The sequence below is a fragment of the Parambassis ranga genome, chromosome 2 (genome assembly GCF_900634625.1).
Source record: "Parambassis ranga chromosome 2, fParRan2.1, whole genome shotgun sequence".
Lineage (NCBI taxonomy): Eukaryota > Metazoa > Chordata > Actinopteri > Ambassidae > Parambassis > Parambassis ranga.
This window is the reverse complement of record NC_041023.1, coordinates 3,349,412-3,376,802: the sequence shown is the minus strand read 5'-3', so window position 1 is coordinate 3,376,802 and position 27,391 is coordinate 3,349,412. Positions and strand designations below refer to the sequence as shown.

The 27,391-nt window shown below is 45.7% G+C and overlaps 1 protein-coding gene across 21 annotated transcripts in view; it reads left to right on the top strand.

The window, feature by feature from the left end:
* The window catches only part of macf1a (microtubule actin crosslinking factor 1a), a 153,788-nt gene that overhangs the window by 68,826 nt on the left and 57,571 nt on the right, over positions 1-27,391 (top strand). For 15 of the 21 annotated variants that reach the window (XM_028422136.1, XM_028422242.1, XM_028422198.1 and 12 more), the window contains 32 exons: positions 7,230-7,396; positions 7,511-7,623; positions 7,727-7,833; positions 7,989-8,108; positions 8,458-8,553; positions 8,851-8,978; positions 9,100-9,193; positions 9,618-9,772; positions 10,190-10,487; positions 10,650-10,778; positions 10,868-10,945; positions 11,383-11,544; positions 11,722-11,826; positions 12,047-12,142; positions 12,226-12,351; positions 14,357-14,509; positions 15,431-15,442; positions 16,541-16,695; positions 16,791-16,917; positions 17,000-17,183; positions 17,272-17,438; positions 17,631-17,809; positions 17,901-18,039; positions 18,124-18,317; positions 18,428-18,587; positions 18,675-18,758; positions 18,845-18,952; positions 19,039-19,137; positions 19,217-19,339; positions 19,423-19,514; positions 19,668-19,803; positions 21,585-27,326. In XM_028422136.1, coding sequence (XP_028277937.1) covers positions 7,230-7,396; positions 7,511-7,623; positions 7,727-7,833; positions 7,989-8,108; positions 8,458-8,553; positions 8,851-8,978; positions 9,100-9,193; positions 9,618-9,772; positions 10,190-10,487; positions 10,650-10,778; positions 10,868-10,945; positions 11,383-11,544; positions 11,722-11,826; positions 12,047-12,142; positions 12,226-12,351; positions 14,357-14,509; positions 15,431-15,442; positions 16,541-16,695; positions 16,791-16,917; positions 17,000-17,183; positions 17,272-17,438; positions 17,631-17,809; positions 17,901-18,039; positions 18,124-18,317; positions 18,428-18,587; positions 18,675-18,758; positions 18,845-18,952; positions 19,039-19,137; positions 19,217-19,339; positions 19,423-19,514; positions 19,668-19,803; positions 21,585-27,326 — 9,828 coding nt within the window. The remainder of the gene's footprint in view (positions 1-7,229; positions 7,397-7,510; positions 7,624-7,726; positions 7,834-7,988; positions 8,109-8,457; positions 8,554-8,850; positions 8,979-9,099; positions 9,194-9,617; positions 9,773-10,189; positions 10,488-10,649; positions 10,779-10,867; positions 10,946-11,382; positions 11,545-11,721; positions 11,827-12,046; positions 12,143-12,225; positions 12,352-14,356; positions 14,510-15,430; positions 15,443-16,540; positions 16,696-16,790; positions 16,918-16,999; positions 17,184-17,271; positions 17,439-17,630; positions 17,810-17,900; positions 18,040-18,123; positions 18,318-18,427; positions 18,588-18,674; positions 18,759-18,844; positions 18,953-19,038; positions 19,138-19,216; positions 19,340-19,422; positions 19,515-19,667; positions 19,804-21,584; positions 27,327-27,391) is intronic. The other 6 variants (XM_028422273.1, XM_028422264.1, XM_028422257.1 and 3 more) reach the window with 2 other exon arrangements.

Below are 27,391 nucleotides of genomic sequence, written 5' to 3'. Positions count from 1 at the left end.
TATGCTGTTTGATGTCTGGGGCTGCCCTTCACTGGACACTGAATCCCTTTGGCTGTGTTCCAGATACATCTGTACGTGAAGTAGGTCTGCTACTCAAACTGGATCTTTACACCTTAGCTAAGCTGAAGGAGGACCAGCCTCGTCTTCCTATTCTGCCTCAGATTCCAGTTCCAGTTCCTACCCCAGATGCCTATTCTTAATTAGATCTAGTGGACCCGAGGAGCTATTAAGAGACATAAAGGCACCAGAGAGGAGAAACAGAACGAGAGGCTCCTTCCTCCCAATCTGCCTTGTTTTTCGCTCAGTGTAAGACCTGGTCTTAACACCCCCCCCCCCCCCCACACACACACACACACACACACACCTCCTGCAAACTGTGAATTTTGTGAGGCTGTTGCATCGTCGCACTGCACCACATGATGAAGGGGAAGCTCGCCTGAGTAACTGGCAGGCTGACAGCAGGACACAGGAGGTTTATGATTGGACAGCCAACTTCTCAGGTCCTCAGGGAGTCTGACATCGCTGTGAGGGGAAATCTTTGCACTGGTATCCAGGGGAGAAGCATGTGATGCCAATCCGTCTGGGGAGCTTAAGGTGGAGTCCCTTCATTCGTCTGCTTCCAGATCAGACACTGTGAGGCAAACAGCTGCATTTTAACAGACTTTCAGAACTACAATGTTGTGATTCCGCAGGTATCCGGCTGCCATAAGTAATTAAAAGAATGTGCACATGGAGGGATCGACACGTCGCATGTTGCACCAGCTCAATGAGCGGGATAAATTGCGGGAGGATGACAAGGAGAAGCATCAGGGTGGGAATCTGCTGCTCTGATTGAGTATTTAACAAGCTGTCAGAGCATTGGCTGAATCTCCCTGCAATCTGTGGCAGCATTGGCTGACTACACTCTCTGTCACCCACAACCAATCTGGATACTGTGCTGCCTTGGCAGAATAAGACACCAAGCTTTCTGTTACTACGAGGGATATTGACAGTATCACCGTTAATACAACTTCCACTAGGAGTACCATGACTGATAGGATTGTTACGGATCTCTGCTCTGGGGCAGACTTGTCTTAAGAATCTTACCTCTACCTTCTTGAACTGCAATAACATTACCACAGTAGGGGTAGAGGCATCATTAATTCATGAGCTCCAATAGCTGCCAGGTTTAAGTGTAGATGGGGCTTCCAGATAACACCGGCACCTGGAACTGACAACGAATTTTAACACCTTTTTGTTTGTGGTTTGTTGACTGTTGGAATGAACTTGCAGCACACAAAGGTGTTGTTTTTCTCATTTCACTGAGCAGGAATTCTATTACTGACGACAAGATGAGGTCCTGAAAGATTCCATCATTTCCAGAAATCCGGCAGTACTCACAGACTTGGTTCTCGTGTCACAGTTTGTGTGGAGCAGCTGGAGTATCACTAATGGGCTGAGCAACACTGGGCTGCACTACATTTTTCTCTCTCCCACACTGCCTGACACCTTGCCTTACACCAGGTAGCAGATTACCTACCCGGTGATAAATCAGACATCTGACCCTTACTGAATTTATTCTCCTGCCTCATGAGGCTCTGCTGACATAACTGTGTCCTCCTGTCCTTGACTGCGACCACAAGTCTTCTTGGATCGAGAAAACAGGCAGAGGAAAGCATCCGGCTGTCTGTGCACATACAATGTTGCCCAGGAGGGTCCTTGGAGAGAGCATGGCTGGTTGCGGCAGTGCCTGAGTCTAAGTCAGGTCAAGTGAAGGAAAGAGGAAGGACAGGGTGAGCTGTAGACTTCAGCCTGCAGCTACCTGCCCTGTAATCGCACCGATAACTGCCCGAAACTGCTTATTCCATTCATCTTCATGTTCAGCGGGTTGTATTTAAGATGGTTCCACAGGAAAATGGAGCTAAACCTGGTCCTTATACCTTCACATTACTCACACATGTCGGAATAATGAGGGAGCTGTCAGTCACTCACTGACCTATCTTTACTGTCTTCTTCTGAGAGATGGGGTTTTGTTCTTGTAACCACCAAACAAATCTGTAAGTCTAAGAGCATTTGAGTTAACTGCCCGGTTAGTTTTTTTTTGTCAGCATCATGGGGAATTCCATGGGTTGTGTCAGGCCTCCTCGGGAGGGTGAACTGGAAGGAGCCCAACCTTTTTCACCAAAGAAGCGTCTACGTTTTAGACGTAAGCACAAGGGCAAAAAGAGCAGGAAAGGAGATGGCGACCAAGAGGACTGTGAGCGACAAGGAAGCTGTAAGCCTGATGAGAGAGAGGAGGAGGATGAAGACGAGGAGGAAAAAGCTGCAGCTGTAGACACAGTGGACTCAGACTTTAGTAGCAGAGCTAGAAGTCTAATAACAGTGCCTGATACCCAGTTAACTCATTCCAAAACTAATCCACACAGCAATACTCTATCCCTGGACTCTATGAGTGTTGGTGCAGGGGGGCTCTTGGGCAACAGAATACTTGAAGTGTCCCCTAAACTCAGCCCAGCCTGGAGAGGGGTCTTCTGCCTTCCAGGGGAAGAAGACTCTGTCAGTGCAATAATAGACGTCTCCAGCATACCTAGTCAAACCACCACCACCACTCCGGTCAACATAGCCCCGGGCAGTATGACGCCGGGTGGAGGGAGGGTCTGTCGCGTTAGGGAGAAGGTCCAAGGAGTCCTAGAGAAACCTTGGATTGTCCGACAGAAGAAGGAAAGAAAAGAGAAGCGGAGAACAGAGAAGGAGGAGAGGGAGTATGAAGTGGAGAAAGGAGGACCACAAGGGACGTTGCAGGTGCATACACCTTCTGATAGGGAGCGAAAAGGTGTGGTTCATATCCGTGAGGTGGATGGTAAACTCTGCGTGGTGAGGACAGTGTACCCCTCTGACTATGGCTCTCCAGTTTGGAGAGGTGAAAGTAATTGTGAATTGGAGGTTCGCAAAGAGCCCCCTGTACCATCTCCAGTCACAGGACACATTCTCAAAGTCCAACTGAGCGAGGAGGACAGAAGCAACACCAAAATACCTGCAGGGGATTTACCCATCTCCCCCAACCAGCTGCAGATTCAGCAGACCACAGCTGGTAGGGGCTTTCGGTTGGACTCTCCAGCTGCTGCACAGGAAAGGTCATCTCTTTTGGAGTCAGGCTATGCCAGCGACCTGCCGCTGACCTCTCCAGAAACAGCAGGCACCACTCCTAGTCAGACGGACTGGGGAGGCCTGACCAGCAGCTCATCAGAGAGACTGGACTCCATGGTGGAGAGCCCTCTATCTCTGCAGCAACAGGCGACTATGAAACACCTTCCTCAGGTTTGTGTCCTGACATCCAGAATTCAAATCCTTTACGACCTATGCTGTATCTTTATCTTTTTTTTGAGTACTGCTACAACAGTTAAGGTCACCTTTGGACTCCAGAACCACTGAGCACTGATCTTGTTCTCAGAAACTCAGGAATGTTTTTGTCTCCAGGCCTCATTTTCCAAACCAGTGGGCTATGTGCAAAGAGAGGAGGCTTTCACAGCTCTTGATTTGTGTGAAGGAACCTTTGTTGTCATTGTGTGGTCATGGTTTAATGTGTGTGTGTTTGGTGTTATCAGCTTTCTAAAGGCGCTGTACGTCTCTTTCCGCCTTTGTTGGTGGCCTAATCAACGTAGCACAGACTTCCTCTTCCTCCATCTTCTCCTCTCCTTTCCTTTCTCTTCCTTCTTCTCCCTCCTTCACACACTCTCTCACTACTGACGTCTGTTATAGTGTGAGAAACAGACAGGCCGAGCTTCTGTGTGTGAGAGAGAAGGGTCATTGCTTCAAATGACAGGGTTCCCAAACTGAAACTTGTCATTTTCTTACCACCTCAACAGCACACAATGCATCTACGAATGTCTGCGTCTGTCTAGCTCCAGAGGTTGTGCCTAGAAAAGTTGATGAGTGAGTTCATCTAAATGTCAAAGACATAAAAAAGTATTAGGATACCTATGATAGGGATAAACACTTAAACTGGGAAGGCTTACATTTTTGTCCCAGTTGCATAAAATCTTTTGATATCTGATGACAAACCCAAAGTCTTCCTTTGTGAAGAATTCCTCAGCATTACATCAGAGATGCCAGCTGACAGATTGATCAATAGTCAACAATGCAATAATAGATCTTGTCCTCAATGTGTTAGAATGTGTGTGTGTTTGCACTCAGGTTGCAGGAGAGGGAGGCTGCTCACAGGAACGAGCTTCCCTGTGTTAGCTTACACCCGTTCAGCTCTCCTTCACCTTGAAAATGAAAGGCTGCTGCAGTCGCTGCAGTGATTCAGCACGCACATGACGGCTGCCACACTTTGTTCACTTCCCTTTCACATGACGAAAGCAGTACAGTAAGCAAGCATGTGCAGTAGAGCGGCTGATGTCATGTCGGGTTGTGTTAAGGTTGTCTCATTTGATACACAGCTCCTGCCGAGTCATGAGAAACACACACACATTTACTGTCAGCCCCAGCTCTGCAGAGATCACTGGTAAAGAGTGTTTTACTGGGCAGCATTAATTTTTTTAGATACTGCATTAATCAATACTCTTATACTACTTGAGTGTGTTCCTGCATTTGTCATGCTGTGTTTGTGTGTCTGATGCAGCTGTCCTTTGTATGTGAGTGTCTGCTGCCCTTTTCTGCATAAAAAGGGATTTAAATGCGCATTTGTCAGTGAGATGGCTGCTTTGTGGAGCCTCGAGGGGATTCCTACCGCACCACTCAAATTAATCCATATACTGTTCTCATCCCGCTGTGTCTGAACCCATCCATCCATCAGTTATCTGCCCTTTACCACTTTCCCATTCCCTCCTTTTACTTAAACTCTTTAAAGCCAGGATTTTTTACAGCTGCTCTTGATCAAGGGCCAATAACACAATTAATCCACCTGTTTTCTCCCCCTGCATCATTTCCTCCTGTCAGTCCTCCATCCTCTCCTCCGTCCCTCACTCTCCCTCCTCTCCAACTTCAAAGAGGCCATGTTTCTAAAAGAGGGCTGGTCCAGAGCCTCAGGGGGCTGCCAGTGGATCATGGGTGTTTGTGGCTGGATCATAGCAGCACTGAGTACTGCTGCAGCTGCCTGATTATCTCATGTGTACCTAAACTTTTAGACATCATACATTAATATACACTATTGTGACCAAAAGTAAATGGACACAACGTGTAGCTTCATTGCTCTGCGGGTCTGTGTTGGTAAAGCTGTCCTGTCATGTCACATGATAGACCAGAGCTTCTATCTGTGTGTGTAACTTGTATATGAATTATTATTAGTCTGAGTATAGAGATGTGTTGGATGTTATAGCTCACCTGGATTCCTCATGGCCCATGTATTGATTTTGTATTTGCTGAGACATCCAGTGGAGATTATCAGAGAACAACTTTAATATACTAAGGTTCAGCAAAGTTTGGGTTTAGTTTTCTAGCTGAATACCCAGCAGGCTAATTTAGGAAAGGAGATGTTAAGCCGATTTAACCCTCCAGGCGATGTGTCAGTCTGCTAAAGCGGCTGACTTCTACATGTCGGAGGCCCCTGCTCTAATGTTAAAGCATCCTTGAGATTTATTCTTGTGTGGCACCATAAAACATACTAAACTCACACTTCACTTCTTTTTTTTTTTTGAAGCTTCTAACCACATCTCAGACATGAACAGCTGTGAGTGGAGGAGGAGGTCGTGTTGTAATGAAGGTGCATCTCTCATGCACACACAGAGTACTGTATCAATATTCGGGTGGAGGATTAGATGCTCTGTGTTTCTCTGCAGAGGAGGCTGTAAATGCATTCAGACTACAGAGGGCTGGAGCTCTGCACGAACGCACACAGCTTCAGTGTGTTTGCTCATCATAGTTTGAAAGTAGCTGGTAGATATTTTAACCTGTCAGAGTAATGGTAACATTTAACTCTGTGTTTACATTGTGGTCATGAGATGCTCTGTACACATGAATATGTTAGCAGATGTGACTACATTGGTAGCTATATGCAGTCTGCTGTTATCGTTCCTTGCTTGTCCTCCTCTCGATCTTCCCTCCGCCCCCCTGTCTTTTTGGCTGTTGCTGCAGTCTCCTGGCACGCACTGGACTTTTATACTGCTCTATATATTTTCAGCAGGGAGAGAGAGAGAGAGAGGAAGACAGTGAGAGGAGGACTAGAGTGTTGGACAGTGAGAGAGAGGGAAGGAGGGATGACAGAAGAATACTGATGAAAATAACAGCAGCCAAGTGCTGACAGTTAAGGCACATACATCACTCTGCCTTTGTCGCTGTGGACAGATGGACGTAAAGAGTCCTAATTGAGAGGAAGGAGGGCGCAGAGAGGAACTGGGTAAAGTGGTCATGTAGCTCAGTGGGAAGAACACACAGTCAGTCTCCATGGAAGCCGGGTTTCTCTTCAGATGTACTACTGGTAAACATGTAGGTCATTAAAGGGACAGTTCACCTTAAAATAATGAGAGTTTCCACCATGGCTGTGGTGCTCTGGGTTGTTTTGCTGTGAGTTGCAGACTTTTACATTTTTTTTTAAGCCTTCTCTACAATAACATCGATCGAGGTGGCTTTCAGCTTGCTTTAAGAACACTAATGGAGCTTTCGCGAATGTCGTGGCTCAACCAAGGAAAATGCCATTAATGTTTACATCCAGTTGTGCTGACCTAAACACAAGGCTGTCATCATGGGATAGTGCACAGTGATACAAGTACTGGGTGTATTTGAACACTAAAACTCTGTTACTCACACCAAAAGAAGCTAAATGGATCAAAACAATGCAAAGCTGAGCAGTGTTGGGCGAAAAAACAAAAAGGGTAAGGATGATGAAGTTGAAAAGCCTTCGCAGATTGATCAGCATCTGCAGTTGAACAGATGAAAGAGCATGAAAAACCAGAGAGACAGATCTGGGCTAGGTGGGCGGGGGGGGGGGGGACAGACGGAGATGAAGGAGGGGAAGCGAAGTGTTGAATGTGGAGTGGGTCTAATGAGCAGGAGTGAAGATGCTGGAGCGAGGAAATGGGGAAGAAAATGATACCTTAATAAAGATGCATCTGAGAAATGTACTCACTCACAGATTTTACAGTTGTTCATTGTCATTGTCATTGAAAATTGAGGAGGCAACACATTATTACAGTTCCTGTCTACTGACTCATGGTGGCTGCTATGACACAGCAGAACAGATGAGGATAATTTATAGGAATGCAATGTGTTTGTGTACATTTGGTGAATGACTGTCTTTCTTGACCCTTCAGATTTCAGAGATCTACGTGTGTGGAGAGTCCAGTGACCTCACAGCCAAAGAAAAGCTGTTGCTATGGAGCCAGCAGGCGACAGAAGGCTACCCAGGCCTCCGCTGCGTCAACTTCACCTCATCCTGGAGCGATGGACGCATGTTCAATGCTCTGCTGCACAGATACAGGTTAGAAGAACAGAGGGTGCCTCCTTCTACTTTAACAGCTTAATGTTGAGCCTCACTTTAAACTGAGTTTTAAAATCCACTAACACAACCTCTGCCTGTGTTTGTTTTTTTTAGGCCAGACCTGATCGACATGGAGGTGGTGTCGCGGCAGAGCAACCGTGAGAACCTTGAGCAGGCCTTCGAGATCGCTGAGTCGTTAGGGGTGACCAGGCTGCTGGACGCCGAAGGTGAGACTGTTAATCTGCTTTATGTTGAAATCTCAGTGGTTTTCTTAGAGTCGACCCATTTCTTGATGTTTTTATTGTAAATTTCTTTCATTTTTTTCCACAGATGTTGACGTGCCGTCTCCAGACGAGAAGTCAGTCATCACTTACGTCTCCTCAATTTATGATGCCTTCCCCAAAATCCCAGAGGGAGGAGAGGGCATCACTGCACACGTATGCCACTAATTCACTCAATTTGTTGAACAGTTAATTTAATCATGGTTATATGCATTACTTTGTGTTTCTGTATAAACCTCTTTTAGTTAAAACTGCTCTCACCTCTGCTTGTTTTTCTTTCCTTTCATCCTCCTCTTCCCTCCCTACATCAGGAGGTGGACCAGCGCTGGTCAGAGTACCAGTCCAGGTTCTCGTCCCTGCTCCAGTGGAGCCGCCAACATACGGCCATCATGGCCAACAAGAACTTCCCACAAAACCCTGTGGAACTGAAGGTGAATGCAGCACTCCTGTCTTAGTAATGAGAGTCACTGACAAACCTGAAGCAATATGTTACCTTGAGAGAACGAAAGGGAGTTTTAGCAGTGAGGCAAGAGCAGGAGGGTTTAATACGAGCAATATCAGAGAAAAGAAGAACTCAGATTAAAAGAGGAAGCAGTGGTTTCTCAGAAAGGGGGTGTGAATAATAACATGAAACAAATGTGTGAAGAAACTGCCTAATGACCACCCAGGGAGAGGCAGGCTGTGATTATGGAGCTTTTACCTCTGATAACAGGTATCGACTTTTTTGTAACAGTGACCCCGTAACGCTCATCAGCACCTTCTGTTCCTCTGCTCCCTCAGGCACTTTATAACGAGTACGTCCATTTCAAAGAGACAGAAATCCCCGCCAAGGAGATCGAGAAAGGTCACATTGAACACCTCTACAAACTGCTGGAGGTAAGGCCAACGAGAGAGAGATGGAGGAGAAGGTGGCCACCGCCTGCACCATGTGCATGGCTCATTGTGCATCATGGGGTTTGAGCTCAGGGGGCATAACATCAATGAAATATTTCTACTGTCAGGCTATTATCAATGCAGCAGATTGTCTGAATGAACACATGATGGCTGATAATAGTTCGTCCCTTATTCTCACTCAGCTGATGTTACCAAGGGTGACTTATGATCGCTGATGTAATGAAGATTTTTAATGGAGTTTGTGTGGCATATAAAGCCTGTGTGTGTGTGTGTGTCCAGGTGTGGATAGAGTTTGGTCGTATTAAGCTTCCTCAAGGCCTCCATCCAAATGACCTGGAGGAAAAATGGGGTATACTCATCCTGGAGATGCTGGAGCGAGAGAAGGCTCTACGGCCGGCTGTGGAGAGGTACACACACACACACACACACACCAAGCACATGTTGGATGTCATTAAATAGAAACGCTGATGCAAGCCCTCGCGTTTTAATGGACATGCCTCTTTAACCTCTGTGTGTTGTGTTTTTTAGGCTAGAGCTGCTTCTTCAAAGAGCCAATAAGATCCAGAATATGGCTCTGGACTGTGAGGAGAAACTCACCCTCGCTAAGAACACACTACAGGCTGTGAGTACTGATAATCACACTTCTTTCTCTTTAGGCTTTAGGTTGGGTAATTGTGGATTAAATGTGGAATAATGTGGTGTAGTGTTCATGTGTACAGGCTCTAATCGTAAGTGCTGTTCTGGGACAGTAAATATTTACTCAAGCCATTTCCCTGCTCTCTGCAAACACACTTTCTCTTCTTTGTCCATCTGTGTGATTTGGCTCCGACACCAACTTCAGTTCAATCGATGTGTTTGATTTCACTGTATCAGCTTATATTTGCTGCCCATGACTTAAAGCCTTCTTCAGTTTCACTGTTTTGTTTACTTGAATCATTGCGCACAGGAAACTCTAACCCTCCTGACATCATTCTCCATAATAACACACAAGTCAGGAAAGTAAATAAATGAAAAACCGATCCGCTTGTCCCTCCTCTGATGTCCAGGACATGTCTCGGGTGGAGAGCGGCGAAGCGGTGCAGTGTGAAAAAGAACTGGCCTGCTACCTGCAGGACTGCGAGTCCCTCATCAGGCAGCTCAACCAGGAACTCAAAGTCCTCCGAGATGAGAAATACTACCAGGTGGAGCAGCTGGCGTTCAGGTGAGTCAGGACGCTGATAAGATGGTTGTGGCTGAAATTAAGAGTGAGTGTAGCTGCAAGGGAACGGTTCTGTTCTTTGCACATAAACTAATTGTCTAACACAGTAATTTAATGACCCGGAATGCAAACAGCTTATTATACTTCATTACAGGTTAACAAGTTGCATTGTGCTTATTATTTTCACTCATGTCACCTTCTTTGTCACTGTGGGCTCGTTTTTCACTGCAGAATAAAGTCATGCACTTCTATGAAAACAGCACAGTCATGGCTAGAAGGCCGAGAGAACTCAGAATTAAAATTGTGTCTACAGGCAGAGTGAGAGCCATAAATCATAGAAAATAAGTAAAACATGACTTTATTTAGTTAGTTGCTGCACTACACAGAGAACTGTATGTTTCTGTTTTCCTTTATCGGCAGAGTGTCCTGCCTTCAGGAGGAGCTGGTCTCCCTCAGGCTGCAGTGCTCCAGTGTCTACAGGAAAGGAAACTTCTCTCAGGCCCTGGGCAGCACAGAGCTCACCAGCCAGAGAGCCCCGGAAAGTGGCCTGTCCCTGGGGCAGACGCTTCTGGGAGCCGTGGGTGCCGTTGGAGCGATGGGAGCTGCACTACTGCGCCGGCCCATGGCTCGATCGCAGCTGGTGGCCATGTCATCGTCAGAAGACGAAGGAAGCCTGAGGTTCATCTACGAGCTGCTCGGATGGGTGGAGGAGACGCAGGTTAGTATATCGTGTTTGGAACAATCTTTTGATTTTATTCTCAATTATACATTTTAAAATATCGAAATTTACTTCAGCTGTAAAGATTGAATTCTAAAAATATTTAAAAATAACAATGATAGAAGGAAAATCATCTGTTTATTGGTGTTTCCGCGTGTGTAGGAGCTGTTGGAGCGTGCTGAATGGGGCGCTGACCTCCCCTCTGTAGAAAACAACCTCCACGAACACAACAACATACACACGGCAGTGGAAGAGCTGATGAGCGGGCTGCAGGAGGCACGCAGCTACGAGGTACACACACACACATACATCATTCTTATGTGAACACTGAGTTCTTTATTCCTCGAGCTTGTGATGAAAGTTTGCTCTCTCTCCTGCAGGCAAAAGTCTCTCCCAACTTCAAGAGTAGTTACTCTGAAACCCTGGCCAAGCTGGAGAACCAATACTGCAAACTACTGGTCAGTCTCTCAGAGCTGAGCGTGTGTGTGTGTGTGTGTGTGTGTCTTTATACTCCTTTGTTTTTCAACTCAACCCCCCTCTCAGTTAATCCCTTTAGAGCATGACCGAACATGCAAATGCAATAATTCTGCATCTGCTGTGTAGTTACTGTCCCCAAATTTACCCCCTCATGTTTTATTAATTAGTTTTTTCATCCTCTCACTGTGCTCTTACTTACACTTTCCTTATGTTGGTAACCTCTTTGAGCACAAATAATAATGTTCTAGTGCTATTTTCATTAAGACTGTCCCCAGAATCCCTGGAAATACCCCAAATCCAAGTACAATCCCAATAACCAGCGCATGAGAAGAGGATGTTTTGTTGTTGTTGTTTTTTTTACCTCTCTCAGCGCTGCTGATCAGCATGATGATGTTGCTTGTTTGTGTGGTCTCCATAGGAACATTCGTCATGGCGCCTGCGGAGCTTGGAGAGCTTGCACGCGTTTGTGTCGCACTGCACTGAGGAGCTGATCTGGCTCAATGAAAGGGAGGAGGAAGAGATTGCCTACGACTGGAGCGACAGCAACACTAACATGAATGTCAAGAGGGAGTTATACAGCGTGAGTGGAGGAAGGAAAGCAAACAGAAGCTCTGATGGCTTCCTCTGACATCACCAAACCCTGACATTTTTTTACAAAAACAAGAGTATCTTTCTAGCCATAATAAATGCATTGTTTTGCCTCGACCCCACTACACTGTTTTTGCCATCATCTCTCATCATTCTGTCCTGTTTACAGGAAATGAGGTTAGAGCTGGATGAAAAGCGAGATGTGATGCGGTCTCTGCAGGAAACAGCCAGCCGTCTGTGTCAGGAGAACCATCCAGCCAAACAGACTGTGGAGGTAAAGTTCATGAGTTGATTCAGTGACCTTTAAAAATGTTAGATTTTGTCTCAGAGGGGACAAGTCATTCAAAATATTTTTGTAAATGTTACGCTTTTCACTTTGCACACTGATGTGTATCAGCTACAGTCGATATGTGACTTTAAACTGCAAAAATCTCAGTCTAAGTGAACATTCTAGTATTTACACCCTCTCTGTCCATGCACCTGTGTGCTGGCAGGCTTACAGTGCAGCCCTGCAGACTCAGTGGCAGTGGGTGGACCAGCTGTGTGCGTGTGTAGAGCAGCATCTCAAAGACAACACAGCATATTTCCAGGTAAGGTTCAGACTTTTTTTTGTTGTCTGGACATATGAGGTATTTTTGTTGTTGCATCCTAACATTCTTTTTTCTTTCGCTAGTTCATGAGTGATGCTCGGGACTGTGAGTCGTACCTCCGCCAGCTGCAGGAAACCATCAAGAGACAGTACACCTGTGACAGAAGCAGCAGACTGAGCAAACTTGAGGATCTGCTGCAGGACTCAATGGTAGTTCAGTTTTAGCCTGTGATGAAAAATCACAGTGTATACCATGTGTACCTTGTTTAGTCTCAAAGTTAAAGCCTGGTTAAAGGGCGTGGCTTCTGTGAGTGTCAGGTGGATGATGTATTTTCAGCGACCAGTCTTCTTTTGTGCGGCTCAGCTTCACCTACGCTCCACCTCTTGGCCCATTTTTTTGGATTAGCCAGGATTTAGACAGTGTCAGGCAGGGTCAAGATGGGTGACAGCAGTAGGAGTTTGTCTCCGTGCATTGTTTATATACATAATGAGCTCACTATCCAGACATACAGGAAGCTGTAGAGGCATGACACACTCATTATACACCTGGATAAGGGTTATGCACCAACGACATGGCTGTCTAAGTACTTCCTGGAGCAACAGAAACATGCTGTAGACTTGGTAGCTGAGGTATCAGCGCCCCGATGTGCTCTTGATTGTTTTTGCCTCAGGCAGCTGCAGCACGTCGCATGACGGGGTGAAGTCATCTGTTAGAGCACCTTCGCTGAATCATCCCCCCTGTGGCACATTTGCTAGGCTGCCATCTTCACGCCTACTTCACACACACACACTTATAACTCCAAGCAGATGGCAGAGTTAATGTGGGCATTGCTCCACAGGCCGGAGCAGCGAGCATATCCTCCCAATAAAGAGGTGTGAGTGTCACAGACAGATGCTGCGTGTGTGAAGCCTTATTATTATGTGTACAGGTATTGGGCTACGCTTACATGCTACGGACTGTGTTAGGTGTGTGTTCAAATGGTTTTCAGCTGCAGTTAATGAAGTTTCCAGTTGGTTGTGCTCCATCTCTCTCTGTCACTGGGAGGGGCACACTGTAGATGATGCAACAGAAAAACAAAGCTGAAGCTTTTCAGTCCTCTTGTTCCCCTGCACAGAATCAGACCTCTCCTTCTGTTTTATTTCATATTCATTTACTGATATAAAATGACGAGGTCGACGTTTAATAATGTCCCCTGTTTGTCGTGTGTTAGTAATAATTAGAATTCCTCATGGACCCTTGTTTTCATTTGTGTCCGTTTAAATTATGTTGAGATGTTATGGTTCAGTCAGCGAATGCTGCCTCAGTGTGAAATTCATTTCTGAGGTGTGACGTATAAAGTTATTAATGTCCCTGTCCCGGTCCCGGTCCCTGTCTGCCTCAAACTCTCCCTCTGTTTATCTCTTTCCTTCTGTACCTCTCACCCCACCTGTCTCTTTGTTGTCTCTCTATAATGAATCCTTAATGGCGCTCTCTGCTTGGGGCGAGGCAGGAATGAAATGTAATTCTGCCTGTCAGGGTGAAGCGCGCACAGTTAAATGTTTAATGGTTAGTGGCCAGGCAAACGCAAGCGGCTGAGTCAGCAAACACTAGGTCTACTCATCGCACAGGCTAATAAGCTAATTATAAATTGCAGGACTCCAGACAGGAGATCTTAGCTTCTGGTTAACATGTTCATGGCTGTATCGAGGGCCCCCATGAGGTTAACTTTTGCAAATATGCATGTTTAATTTCCAATACTTTAATGTCCAGTACTTGTCTGATAATGATATTCTGATTAGTCTCAGCTGTGTTTTGTGTTTAGTGCTAATCAAAGACTTTAATCACAGATTGGTGAGCTCAGTGTCGCTCTTGCAATTGCCATCTTAGCCTCTAGCTAATCTACAAATTGGCAATATGTTGATTTCTGCTGTTGTACATTTTCACATGAAGGTCAATGGAGATTCTCTCAATTTTGGAGCCAGCCTCAAGTGTTCATTCGAGAAATTGCAGTTTCTGGCACATAAAATTCTTTTTGCTGCACTGGAAGTTGATTTTTGATAAATATTAGCATGTTGGCATTGTCTCTTGAAGCATGACGCAGTGTTTAATTTCACTGCAGCTACAACATCTGTAGCTTCATGGTATTTATTGCTTATTGTGGTGTATGGTGTACACTGTTTGTGCACCCAGGTAATCCAGCAAGCGACAACATGAATGACTTTTTGTGTTTTGCAGGAGGAGAAGGAGCAGCTGATTGAGTACCGCAGTACGGTGGCCAACCTGGTGGGCCGGGCCAAGACGGTGGTGCAGCTGCGACCACGCAGTGCAGAGAGCACCCTGGGAGCCACAACACCCATCAAAGCCATCTGTGACTACAGGCAGATTGAGGTACAGACCCCAGTAGCACGCAGTACACATCACGATCACGTTGTCCTTTGCCTGTCTACAGGTTCCTGGTGGTGGAAAGTTTTTGAGAGAAACAACAAGTTTGAGAAAAACCAGTCAGTCATGCTTGTGTATAAATTCAGCCCCAGCTCACCACTGACCTCACCACTATACACCGCCTCCTCTCTGCCCTGCACCTCCTCACTGAGTCCCTCCACAAGCACTCTGTGGCTGTTCTATTTTAGCTGCTTCCTCCATGCTGTGAAATTTAGTGTGAGATGGATGAAAACATCTACATAATTACTTTTCTTAACCGTGGAGGTCCGCAATGAAGAATAGACTACAGCACTACAGCAGCAGCTTCAACTGTTTTTTAGCAGCAGTGCTCAGTCTGGAAGCTGAATAAGCGTAATGACTATGATTCAGTTTGTGACTGAAATAGTTCTTACAATAGATGATTTTTGCTTTTGTTCTCTTCTGAAAAATCCCCAAAAATAAGCAAAGTAAAGATTCACGGGGAGAGAAATTGCCGTTTCTCTCTCTCTCAGCAGTGATGTCCTCAGGGAGTCTAACTGATCAATTATACATCTGTCCCATCCTCTTTGAGTTGAAAAAACCATCACCTAGCACTCCGGCAGCCTGGTGTGGACACGCAGCTGCTGCTATTTTTAGTCCACAGGGTCAGTTTGCTCAGTAAAGCATGTTGTGAGGGTTTGTATCCAGGTGAAGGAGGAAGTTTTTCTTCTGCTGAACCTCTGGACAAACATGCACAAAAGTAATCTTTCTCTCCTTCACTCTCCCCTGTCTTTTCCTTTCTCTCCATACCCTCATCTACCTTTCTGCGCCCCCCCTTCTCACTCCCTCCTCTTCCTCCTCTTCCCCATTCTCTCCCCTCCCTTGTCGTCTGTCGGCTGGGCTGGCAAGACAAACGTTCAGGTATAGCTGCCTATATTCTCCCTCTCTCACCTCAGATGTTTACACCGCACACACACTGTGCTGCCCTGGTTGCTGCTTTCTTATCAGCTGATTTCAGGCTTTAGAATTAAGTATGAATTAATATGAAACCGATATGTGTCGGGGGATTATGAATAATTGCTTCTGTCTACCTTCAGTGTTGCGTTTAATTATTTTCCGTCTGTCATTAAGTATTTTTACAGACCCGAACTTCTCACTTGCATCTTTTCTAATGCACCTGCAGCCTTGGCCTTGGCCTTTTCATCTGCATACTCTGTGCCAATCAATTGTAAAAACACAAGGTAAATGTAATAAATATGCAGACTTTAAGGAGCTCCTAGAGCTAAATCTCAGGATGTCAATGTGTCTCAGATTTTAAAGACATTTATAGTGAGTGGGTTAAAAATCAAAGGGATTTATTACTCCACAAATTACAAGGAAACAGACAGTTCATATGTCTGTATGTCCATTATATCAAAATCGGTGTAGTTTCATCACAAACTACAGGCTGAGATGAGCTGATAAGAGAAGACTGAACTGAATTTAACACTGTCCGGCCTTCAAGGCTCATTCAGTCAGTCAGAAAATAACAAGCCTGCAGTACACATTTCATGTATTTACTGTGTGTGCATAGCTTTGCATTATTGATGTGTGTGTGAGCAGGGAAGGGGTGAGAGAGGGTGGTGGGCGGGTTATCAGTAGAAGAATATTGGCTGCTTTCACAATGAGAGTTTTAGCGATGCAAAGCGGCTTTCACACCACATGGCATGGTTCCTGTGTCCACCTCTCTAATACCACATCATTTCAGGGCTCCTGCTAACTTTTTTTTGTTGCATTATGAGTTTGTTGCTCTTAAGTTTTGGTTTTATTTTTATCCCCTTCTCTCCCCCCACTTCACCTTTTCTCCATCCTATCATTGTCCTCTCTAATCATTGTATTTCTCTGACTTTGTGAACTTTTCTACTAATCTTCTGTCTCACTTTTCATCTTCTTCTCTACATCTGCTCCATCATTCCCGAAATCTCTCTCTCTCTCTTTCCATCTGTTCCGTCTCGTCACATCCCGCCTCTTAACTCTCAGATCACGATAAGCCGAGGAGAGGAGTGCGTGCTGGAGGACAACTCTCAGAGGACCAAGTGGAAGGTGATCAGCCCGACGGGGAACGAGGCCTGGGTGCCCTCAGTGTGTTTCACCGTCCCACCTCTGAACCAGGAGGCCATTGGCACAGCCAGCAGGTGAGACACACGGAAACATATCCTGGACTTTTTTATGCTTTCTTTGCGTTTCACTCTGTGTTAACAGGAGATATTTTTGTGCTGTTTGTGTACAGGACAGAGCAGTTATACCAGAAGGTCATGTCTTTGTGGCATCAGCTCCACGTCAACATGAAGAGTGTGGTGTCCTGGCACTACCTGCTCAAAGACATCAGGACTGTTAGCAACTGGAACCTGGACACGGTGAGATGCTCTGCATGTAAATGATGATCCTCTTCTCCTCTTCTGTTGCACTTACCTTCTCCCTCTGTATCTCACCTCTCAGGTTCGTTGTCAGTCTCCATCGGAGCGACAACATGTCCTGGATCACCTGGTGTCCCAGATGGCCGACTTCCTGTCTGACAGCAAAGAGAGCTCTCTGTTCACGCCGGCCGAAAGACAAGAGCTGGAGAGCGAGGTTCAGCAGGCCCAGCAGCACTGCCAGGACCTGCTGCACAACATGGAGACTGGTGAGGCGGGATGGGTGTATACACACTGTCTTTAGTGGTGGTTACTGTACACGCCTAAAACAGCTATTTGATTCTCCTCTGTCTGCAGTGGAGAAGGATGAGTCCGTCTCTCGGTCGTACCTGTCAGAGCTGCAGAACATCACGCTTCGTCTGAATGATGCGGAGCAGAGACTGATGAGGGGGATCGAGACTCTGCCCCCAGTCCGACTGTCAGGTGACACCGCTGTCAACGCTGTCCAGATTGCAGAGCAAGAGGTCAGTTTGAGCCCCATCTGCTGGTGGTTAAGAGCATTATTTTTTAAACTGGCTTTAGGATTACAACTGCATTTATTTATAGTTTACTATATTATCTCATGGGCATAAATATGATTATGTGGTATTGATTAAGTCCCCAGGCAATATTACATACCAATTTGTCTCCTTTTTCATGCCTTACTTCTTGTGCAGAAGCTGCAGTCAGAGCTGGAGTCCCTGCGCTCCAGCTTGGGTGACGTGTCTCGTCGCTGTGTTAGTTTCTTCGAGGAGAAGCCGACGTCCTCCACCGTTCCCATCCTTCGTTCTGAACTCAGCCACGCCGTGGAGAAGATCGACAAGATGCACAACCTCTCGTCTGTCTACTTACAAAAGTTGGTGCACTTTTAGATTTTAGATTCTGTTTATTTGAAAACTTAGAAAGGTTCGCTAACAATGTGATTAATTCGCATTTTCCCTTCTTAGGTTAAAAACAGTAGACGTCCTGATACGTAACCTGGATGAAGCGGAGAGCCAGGTCAGGAAGTACGAGAGCAGACTAAGTGAAGAAGACATTGTTTCAGCTGACACAGAAGCAATCCAGAACCTCAAAGATCAACTGGGGGTCAGTCAGATTATCACAGAAATCATCCTCCCTGTCGTCCGGCAGTATGTTCATTTCTTTTGGATTGTATTTCATTCCTTTCAGAAGTGGCAGGCTGAACTAGCTGATCAGGAGAGCATCTTCCAGTCTCTGCAGTCAGAGGTGGCTCGGGCCAAAGAGGCGGGTTCTCAGCTCAGCAGGCTCCACCCAGACCGCAGTCCTGAGCTGGAGCGCTACCACGAGAAAGCCAATCAGATGGCAGAGAGGTGGAGCGGAATCAAAAGGCAGATAGACACACGGTGAGCAGGAAAGAGAGAAGAGGAGGAAACTGATGAGGATACTTACGTATTCATACTAATGCTAAACCTGGGACACTTGTAATAAATACTGTTTTCTTGTTTCGATGCAGACAAACGGATCTCGAATCTCTGGGCTCATCCCTGCAGCAATACAGAGACGGGCATTCAGCTTTGATAAAGTGGATCGAAGAGACAACAGAGAGACAAGAAAACACACAACCTGGACAGAACGACAGCAAAGCGTTGTCTGAACAACTGTCCCAGCAGACGGTTAGTAACACCGACTGCCACTAAATAAATCTGTAGGTTAATGAATGATTAAATGCTGAAAAAACTTCATATGTTTTGTTTTGACAGGCATTAGTAGCTGAGATTGAACAGAACCAGACCAAATTAGATGAGTGCCAAACTCACTCCAAACAGTACTGCACGTCAGTAAAGGTAAGTTGCTGCTTTTGGAGTCACGAGAAGTATTTCAGTACTGTTGGTATGAACCTTTTGTTATCCGTCCCGATTTCATTGTATAGGATTATGAACTGCAGCTGATGACGTACAGAGCATTTGTAGAGTCAACACACAAGTCACCTGTCAAGAGGAGGAGGATGCACTCTTCCTCTGACGCTATCACTCAAGAGGTGAAGAGTTTTACTGTTTTAATATAGTTGTTGTAATTTTTTTGCATGCATTAAACAATGTCATTGTTTCCTGTTTATCCCTACAGTTCATGGACTTACGCACACGCTACACCGCTTTAGTCACCTTGACAACACAGCATGTGAAGTACATCAGTGATGCACTCAGGAGACTGGAGGAGGAAGAGGTGATGCTTTGTTTCTACTGTCAGACTTCATAGGATATTTGTTTCAGTGCTTACTGCAGGTGCTAAATTGTCTGTGCAGAAAGAGGTGGAGGAGGAGAAGCAGGCCAGGGTGGGCCAGGTTTCAGACCTGCTGGGCTGGGTCAAAGGTCTCCAAGGCCGGACAGGGGGACCCAACGCAGAGTCGTCGCTTGCTGCTCAACAGGCATGTCACTGCTACTGTCAAAAAAAAGGACGTTAATAAGGCAGATGTACTGAACTAACTGTTCTTATGTCTGTTCTGTAAAGGCCATCACTGAACAGCTAGCAGCCAAGAAAGATCAGGTGGCTGAAGCCATAAGGAGCACACAAGTCTTTCTGCTGTCTAAACAGGCGAGCAAGTGAGTTCATGTGACACCTCAGTACATGCTCAACAACCACTACGATCTTGTATTTGCCTCATATTTAATGTCTCAGCTCCCTAAATAAACAGATTTGTTGTTTTCCACCACACCCACACCTGCTCCAACCCATCTCCCCTGTGTCCTCTGTAGGTTATCCCCAGAGGAGCGTGCCCATGTAGAGGCTCAGCTGGACGAGCTGACGTCCACCTACAACCAGCTGTGTGACAGCTCCACCCAGCAGCTGCAGCAGCTGGAGCAGCAACTGGCCAAAGAGGAAGAAAGAAAGGTAAATCCATTCAGACGAATGGTAAAAAAATGTGTTGTGCCTATGCAAAGGTAAAAGAAAAATAACCGTGAAGGAGATTTTTTTAAAATGTCGCTTTGAGTCTGAAGACGCTTGCAAGCTAAGCGAGAGTCTGTGTGTGGGCCACCCAGAGAATGTGTGCGGCGCATTACAGCATGTTGTGTGTTCACAGATTTTGAAAAACGACAGATTTCACTGATTGACTCGATTTGTTTTAACAAACATCACAGACCCGATTCAGACGTGTGTTCAGATCAATTATATCATCTAATTTCGGCATGTTTCATCATCATTTTTGATATTTAAGATGAGGTGATGAACACTAGAATAAATAAGATTTCTCATAAGACACTTAAAAATAATGGGTGCAGAAATGCAAAGGTTTTGCTGGATATCACAGTCTGAACTGGGCCTTAGCATGGAGTGATCCACCACGTTTTTTTCTAAAAGCCTGCAGTCATGTCATTATTAACTTATTCCCACCATACACGTTGTCATCTTCATTATCATCGTCATCATCACCAGGAAATACATCTGCTGAACTGCTAACATAAATGGCCTTAGTGGTGCCGCAGTAGAGCAGCGCTGCTCGAGTCATGCTAGCAGTTAGGTCTGTAGCTGTAGAGCTCTGCATTTCAGCCATTTACACATTTTATTTAGAGGTTAAACACACCGAAATATTGCATTTCCCCTTTATGTTGTTTTGCATACATTCCACCCATATATGCAAATTTCATTCAACCAATGAGAATCACACATTCCTAGCTCCCACTTCATGCATCAGTCAAAAATGGGCTGTGTGTGTGTGAGAATATTTCCTTTGTTTCAACAGTAGCAACTCAAAGTTGATTCCTTTGTTATTGTGTGGTTTTACAGGGATTTTATGTGACTCACTGAAGGATAAATTTTTAGGGAGTGCACCAAAGGCCCGCTATGCAAAAAAACAAAACAAAAAACACTTCACCATTTGAGCATGTTGTGTCCAGATCACAATACTATGTGTGTGTGTGTGTGTGGATGATAATGTTTTGTCTGTTCTAATGCATTCTATTAATGTGAGCGTTTTGCTTGAAAATCACTAACAGCCGCCAAAGGAAAATTGTGGACATCCGAGCGCTGAGCCGAGGATCAAACAGAGCAGGACTGTAGTTCACATCCCAGTTAGAACAGCTAACTGTGCAGCTATTTTTATAATTTATAAACGGTCTTATGATTGTAGTCGTGGTTTAGTAAGATCAGGGTCAAACGCAGTGCTAGGAATCAGAATGAAGAGTGGCATGCAGAATGCTAACAACCAGCTTCTCACCTGTCGCGCCTCGCTCTGCCAAGCCATAAACTGGCCCATTAGTGTGTGTGCGCCACGGGACGAGCCAGTACGGTAAGTAGCGCTCGCTTTCTCTCTTACTGTTGCCAGTAATGTAGACATTTTATTCTTTTCTTCCTCTTGAATATCTGTGTCCTCCTTTATTTATCTTTGCTTATCTTTATGTAGTGCTTTTTCGTTTGTTTGTTGATTTGCTTTGTTGCATGCTTAGTGCTTGTTTAGAATAGAGACGGTAAGTATCAATGCGCTTTTTTTTTTTGTTTAGAAGATGGGGAGATAATTGTGTAATTTTTTTGGTCATGTATAAACTATTTTTGTGGCAAATGGTGGTGGGTTTTCTCTTCTTTCTGATTATATGCTAACATAGATACACAACATAAAACCACATTGATACCAACATAGATTTTAACAGGAGTTTATATTTTGTTTCTTTTCGCAGAACAAAACTTCCATTGCTGGAGTGATTGACCTGGGAACAGTGGAAACATTCCCTGTCTTCCAAGCAGCTCAACGTGGTCTTATTGACCAGGACACCTGCCATGCTCTCCTGGAGGCCCAGCTTGTTATGGGTGGGCTCCTACAACCTGACTCTCCTGTCAGCCTTTCACTAGATCAAGGTCTAACTCAAGGCCTTATAGACCCCCGCACCTGTCAGTCTCTGTGTGAGCTGGAGAATGCCTTGTTTTTGGTAGAGAAGTCTACATGTGAACAACAAAACCTGCTGCCTGTAGCTGCAGCCATGGAGTCTGGCCTCATTAAACAGGAGGTGGGACTTCGTATTCTTGAATTTCAGATGAACACTGGTGGCCTGAGAGATGTGAATGGAAAAATGATGACTTTGGAACAAGCAGAAGACATGAGACTTTTGTCTCCCAGAACCTCTGCCAAGCTTCAGTCAAGGCTTCAACACAGAGAGCTGATTGATCCAAACACAGCCGAAAAAGTGAATCTACAGGAGCTACAGCAGCGCTGCGTCCCTGACGATGACTCTTGCCTCCTTCTCCTTCCTGTCAAACAGCAGCCTGGAGGAACCGTTTGCCTCCGCTCTGGGAGAAAAGTTGGCATCTTCCGTGCGGTCCAGGAAGGACTGATTGATCGGAAAGTTACTGTAAGACTTCTTGAAGCTCAGCTGTTTGCCGGTGGTATTGCCGACCCGCGGTCTGGCCACAGGCTGACAATTGATGAGGCTGTTCGTCATGGGCTTATGGACCAGGATTTAGCCTGTACCATGTTAGCACGACAGCTGCAAAATGGGGGAATTCTGGATCCTTTCAGTGGAGAACGTCTGGATTTAGAGGAGGCTATTCGCAGGGATCTTCTTTCCCCTCGTCTGGCCCTTTTAGTTCTTGAGTCTCTCTGGGCTTTTATGGGTGTACTCTGGCCTGAAACTGGAGAACTTCTGCCAATTGCTGAGGCTCTTCAACAAGGAGTCATCTCAACAGATCTGGCACGGAATATGCTAAGGCAGAGGCATGCCATTGGGGCTCTGTACAACCCAGAAACCTTCCAGGTGCTGCCCCTAAATCAGGCTGATGAAGAGGCCCTTGAGCCCAGTGTAATCAGATGTCTCAAAAACATCCACATCCCAGATGTTCCTTGCAACATGACCCAGTCAGGTACCCCATCTCTAAACCGCCTAAGCTGGGGTTCCAGCAGCTCTTCCTCTCCAACTCCATCTTCTCCATCACCATTTTCATCTCCACCGGGCCTTGTGTGGGAAACATCGCCAACAGATGAAATAGATCCTGAAGAACAAGCCAAACAGAAGCTGCTGTTTCACCTTATGACTCACAGCTATGTGGATGCTCATACTGGAAGACGGTTAGTGCTGTGGGACCCTGAGCTGATAGAGATGGTCAAAGTCTTTGACCAGGCTGCTGCAGAATCAAGTCAAGTTGAACCTCTAAATAAAAAAGAGTTTAGTTTGACAGATAATGGAGTGAGTGACATGGAAAACACACCAGGCAAGAGTTTAGAAATCACTGGAACAAGTAGTCTAGATGAAACATGTGACGAGGAAAAAGATGATCAGTTGCTACAGAAACCATCAGAAACTCTAGAAGCTGACCTGGCCATTTCAGATAAAGATAAAAAGGAGGATGCGGAAGTGAAGAAAGAAATATTCCCTCAAAGTTCAGCTGAACTTTTCAGAGAGGAGTTATCAAAAGGTCCAGCCAAGATGGTTGCAACAGAATGTGAACAACAGGGTAGTCCTGACCTGGACACCAGAGGCACAACAGTAGTCAGAATAACAGCCACAGATCCACTCAAATCAGAGGGTGTTATTGAAGTTGAGACATTGAAGGAATCCATGAAGACACATGAGGACATAAATATAACACACATAGTAACAGATATAAGACACTCTGAGGTGGAAGCAAAAAAAATCAAAGAGGACCTGCCTGATACAGAAACTCACTCAAAACCTGCTAAATCTCAGATAGATGTCAGTGGATTACCAGTGGACGAGCAAGAGGAGGAGGCTGAATTAGAGAGGTTAGTCCTGGAGCTCAAACAGGGAGGCCTGATGACTGACGAAGGGGAAAAGCTGCTGCCAGATGAGGCAGTAGCACAGGGTCTTCTTCCTGGTCATACAGCAGTAAAACTAATGGCTCAGGCAGGTTTGTTTGGCGGGTTTCTAGACGCCAACAGTGGTGAGTCACTTAGCATGGAGGAAGTTATGCAGGAAGGTTTATTAGATGAAGATCTAATGTGGGGTGTCCTGAAGTCGGATAAAACCCTTGCAGGGATTGTGGATGTTGAGAAGAGGCAGATTCGTGGGGTGAAGGATGCAGCTCAGGCAGGGTTGATCGATCCCAACACAGCTGCTCGACTTCTTGAAGCCCAGGTGGCGTCAGGGGGAATTGTAGACCTGCGCAGGGATAAGAAAGTCTCTGTCACTTTGGCAGCAAACCTGGGCCTCATTGAGGAGGGCCAAAGGGAAGAACTGGTGGCACTGGAGAAGGCGTACAAAGGAAAGGATACAGATTCAGCAACGTCCCTCAAGAAAGCCAGTTTACAGCTACAGATGGAAGGCGTTGTTGACCCAGAGACTAAGTCTCCAGTTTCTCTGGAGCAAGCAATTCAGAGAGGGTTAATTAGATCAGAGGAGGCTTATCAGGTGCTGGCACAGCAGGTGGCTCAAGGTGGTGTAATCCACCATGCCTCAGGAATGAGGCTTCCAGTCTCTGATGCTGTAGACAGAGGACTAGTGGATCGGTCCATTGCTCCAGGGTTAGAGGAATTAGAGTGGATCTACCAAGGAAAAGTCAGTCCTTCAAGTCAGCCAGAAGCTGTTATTTTCCAGGCTTCAACAGGAGCTATTTCAGACCCTGACACTGGATCTAAACTGACACTGACTGAGGCGGTTTCTAAGGGTCTTCTAGATGAGAACATTGCATGTGAAGTCATGGCTTCTCCCACAGAAACACAGGGACTGCTTGACCCCCAAAGTGCACACATTGTACCATATTCAGAACTTGTTAACCAGGGCAAGATAGACATTGAAACAGGTAAACGCTTCTTGGAAGTGAAACCATTCCGAGGCATTCATGATGAGCAGACAAATGAATACCTGACCCTTCCCGAAGCAGTGGCATTACAACGAGTTGACCCAGTTCCAGCACTGAGGCTGCTTCAAAGCCAGGCAGACACCGGTGGCATCATTGACATCGGTACTGGAGAAAGGCTTCCTTTACCTGAAGCCACTAGGAGAGGCTTAGTTGAGCATGACATGGTAAAAGAAATAGCTACTAAGCAGGTTTTGAAAGGAGGTTTGATTGATCCTGCTACTGGGCAACGAGTTGCAAGTCTCAGTGAAGCCATTGCTGTAGGACTGATCTCTAGTGATGTGGCTTCAGTGATTCAGGAGAATGTGCCCTCTGTGGAGAGTGATGAGGACTCTACAGCTGTTGCTTCCTCAAATGATTCTTACAGCCCTTCCATTGTAATGTCAGCGTTAAGCCCAGACAGTCCAGCAAACTGGTCAGATGTTAACACTGAGGTTCTTTCAGGAACTGAGTTGTCTAGTTTAGGAGTTACACAGGACGATGTCGAGAAGTTGACAAATCACCCGCTGTTTCATGGCACTACTGCAGAGGACAAAGCAGAGGAAGCAGAGCTGGTGGAGGAAAAGTCAATAATTCAGGCAGACCAGTCCATTGATCTCTTGTCCATGTTTGCATCTAATGTTGAGAAGAGAATTCAACAAGCCATAGAGGAGGTCAAAGTACCTCAGAAAGACAGCACCAAATCAGGGAGTCTTCACAAACAGGAGTCTGAAGAGAGACCGTCTGTATGTGATGATAGTAAAGAGAGTGAGTGCATCGTCAAAGATTCTGTTGGGGAAACCATGCAGGTACATATCCATCATACCGAGTTACAGAAAGAGGCGGGAAATAGAGTTAATGGGGAATCTGTAAAGGAGGAGAGCACATTAACGATCCGTCATGTTTCTGAAGATGAAAACCTGACAGTTTGTGTATCAGCAAAGATTACAGATGGAAAAGAAAGCAAAGATAGCATCGACCTGTCAAACATGAATGATGAGGCAGCACAGATACACAAGGCTGTAAATGAGAAGGGTGAAGGCATGGAGGAAGAGAAAGCTGGAAAGATCGCAGGTTTAGAGACAAAAACGGATGTTGAGCAGTCAGACCAGCCACTGACCTTTACATCCATCGAATCAGAAAGCAAAGGCAAGAAGAAGAGGAAGAGTAAAAAGAAGGTGAAAGGTAAAGAGGCAGAGAGAGAAGTGCAACCTCTGGAAATAAAACACCCGTCTCAAATTGATCAAGCTGATGTAGAAACTGAAATGAAGGCGGCCGCTGTTGATGGAGGCACAGACAAGTACAAGGAATCACAAAGTGATGATCAGACAAGTGTAGAAGCACCTCCTAATGGAGAAAATGAATCAAGAATTGATGGGAAATTTAGGGCTGAGCATGATTTGGCCAAAAAGGACCAGGATGCGTATCCTAGCAGTGAGCAGTTCCTAAAAGCTACCACTGAACCAGAGACAGATGCTACTAAAATAATGCCAGACAAGACTAAAGAAAAAGATGAAAAGAGCGAGAAGATGGAAAGAGAGGAACCTGAAGGGCCGGCTTCCTTCTCTCAGCAACCAGAGAGCAGTCAAGAGGTCAAGACATCAAAGGAGCAAGCCTTGCCTATGAAATCAGCTCTACCAGACGAGGAGAAAGCAGCCTTGATCCTGAAGGCCAAAGAGAGTATTCTGAAAAAGGTGTTTGAAAAAGGAGTGAGTGAGAAACAGGCTGCCGATGAGCTGCAGGCACTGCGCAAGGAGGTGGGCAAGAAGGAGAGTACAGATGTAAGAGGTGTAAAGGCACAAAGTCTGCCAGCTAAGGTTGACAGAGGGGAGAGTCAAGCTGTCAGACACGATGGTGTCAAGAGGCCAAATGGTTTGAAGGAAGACCTCGAAGACGACAAAAGGAAGGAGGAAATCATAAATACCGAGGCTTCAGATGAGAGAGAAAAGAGCAGTTTTACAGAGGAAGATGTACAAAAAGGTGTTGAGACCACTTCATCAGTTCAGCCTAAAGAAACTCAGCTGAGTAAACGAAGTAAGAAGAGCAAGAAGTCAAAGATTCCAAAAGCAGCAGACAAAGCTGCAGCAGAGTCTGAGAAGCTACCGACCGATTCTGAAGTGATGACGGTGGCAAAACCAGATTCAGACAACTCAGATTCGAAGGAGCAGAAAGTGGACAGACCTACTGATGTTAAGGCAACCAGTGACAAGGCAAAGGACACTCAGGAAGCTGAAACCAGTCAAACACAGGAACCTCTTCAGCAGCACACAGAAGTGGCAGAAGGGGCTGTGAGAGAAGAACTCTCTTCAGACACCAGTGAGTCCACTGATGTCTCTCATGATGTTCCCTGCAAAGAGGATATCCAGCCCGGAGCTCCTTTGCCAGATAAAACAGGTGGGAAAGGTAAAAAGAAGAAAAGGCAACAACCAACCAACGTCAAAAGTACCAATATTCCACAGCCAAAATCTTCAGGCAAGCAACAACTTAAATCTGCAGAAACCACTTCAGGTGGCACTGAGTCACTGGCCGTCCCTGAGTCTGATACAGCACCTGTGAGCTGGGGAGAGGAAGAGGATGAAGCCAGTCAGGGGACTGCGTCAAATAAAGAGGGGACGACTACCACAACTGGCAAGGTAAGAAGAAGTAGAAATATCTTTTTTTACTACATGAATAAACACATATTTGTGTTTTAAACAAA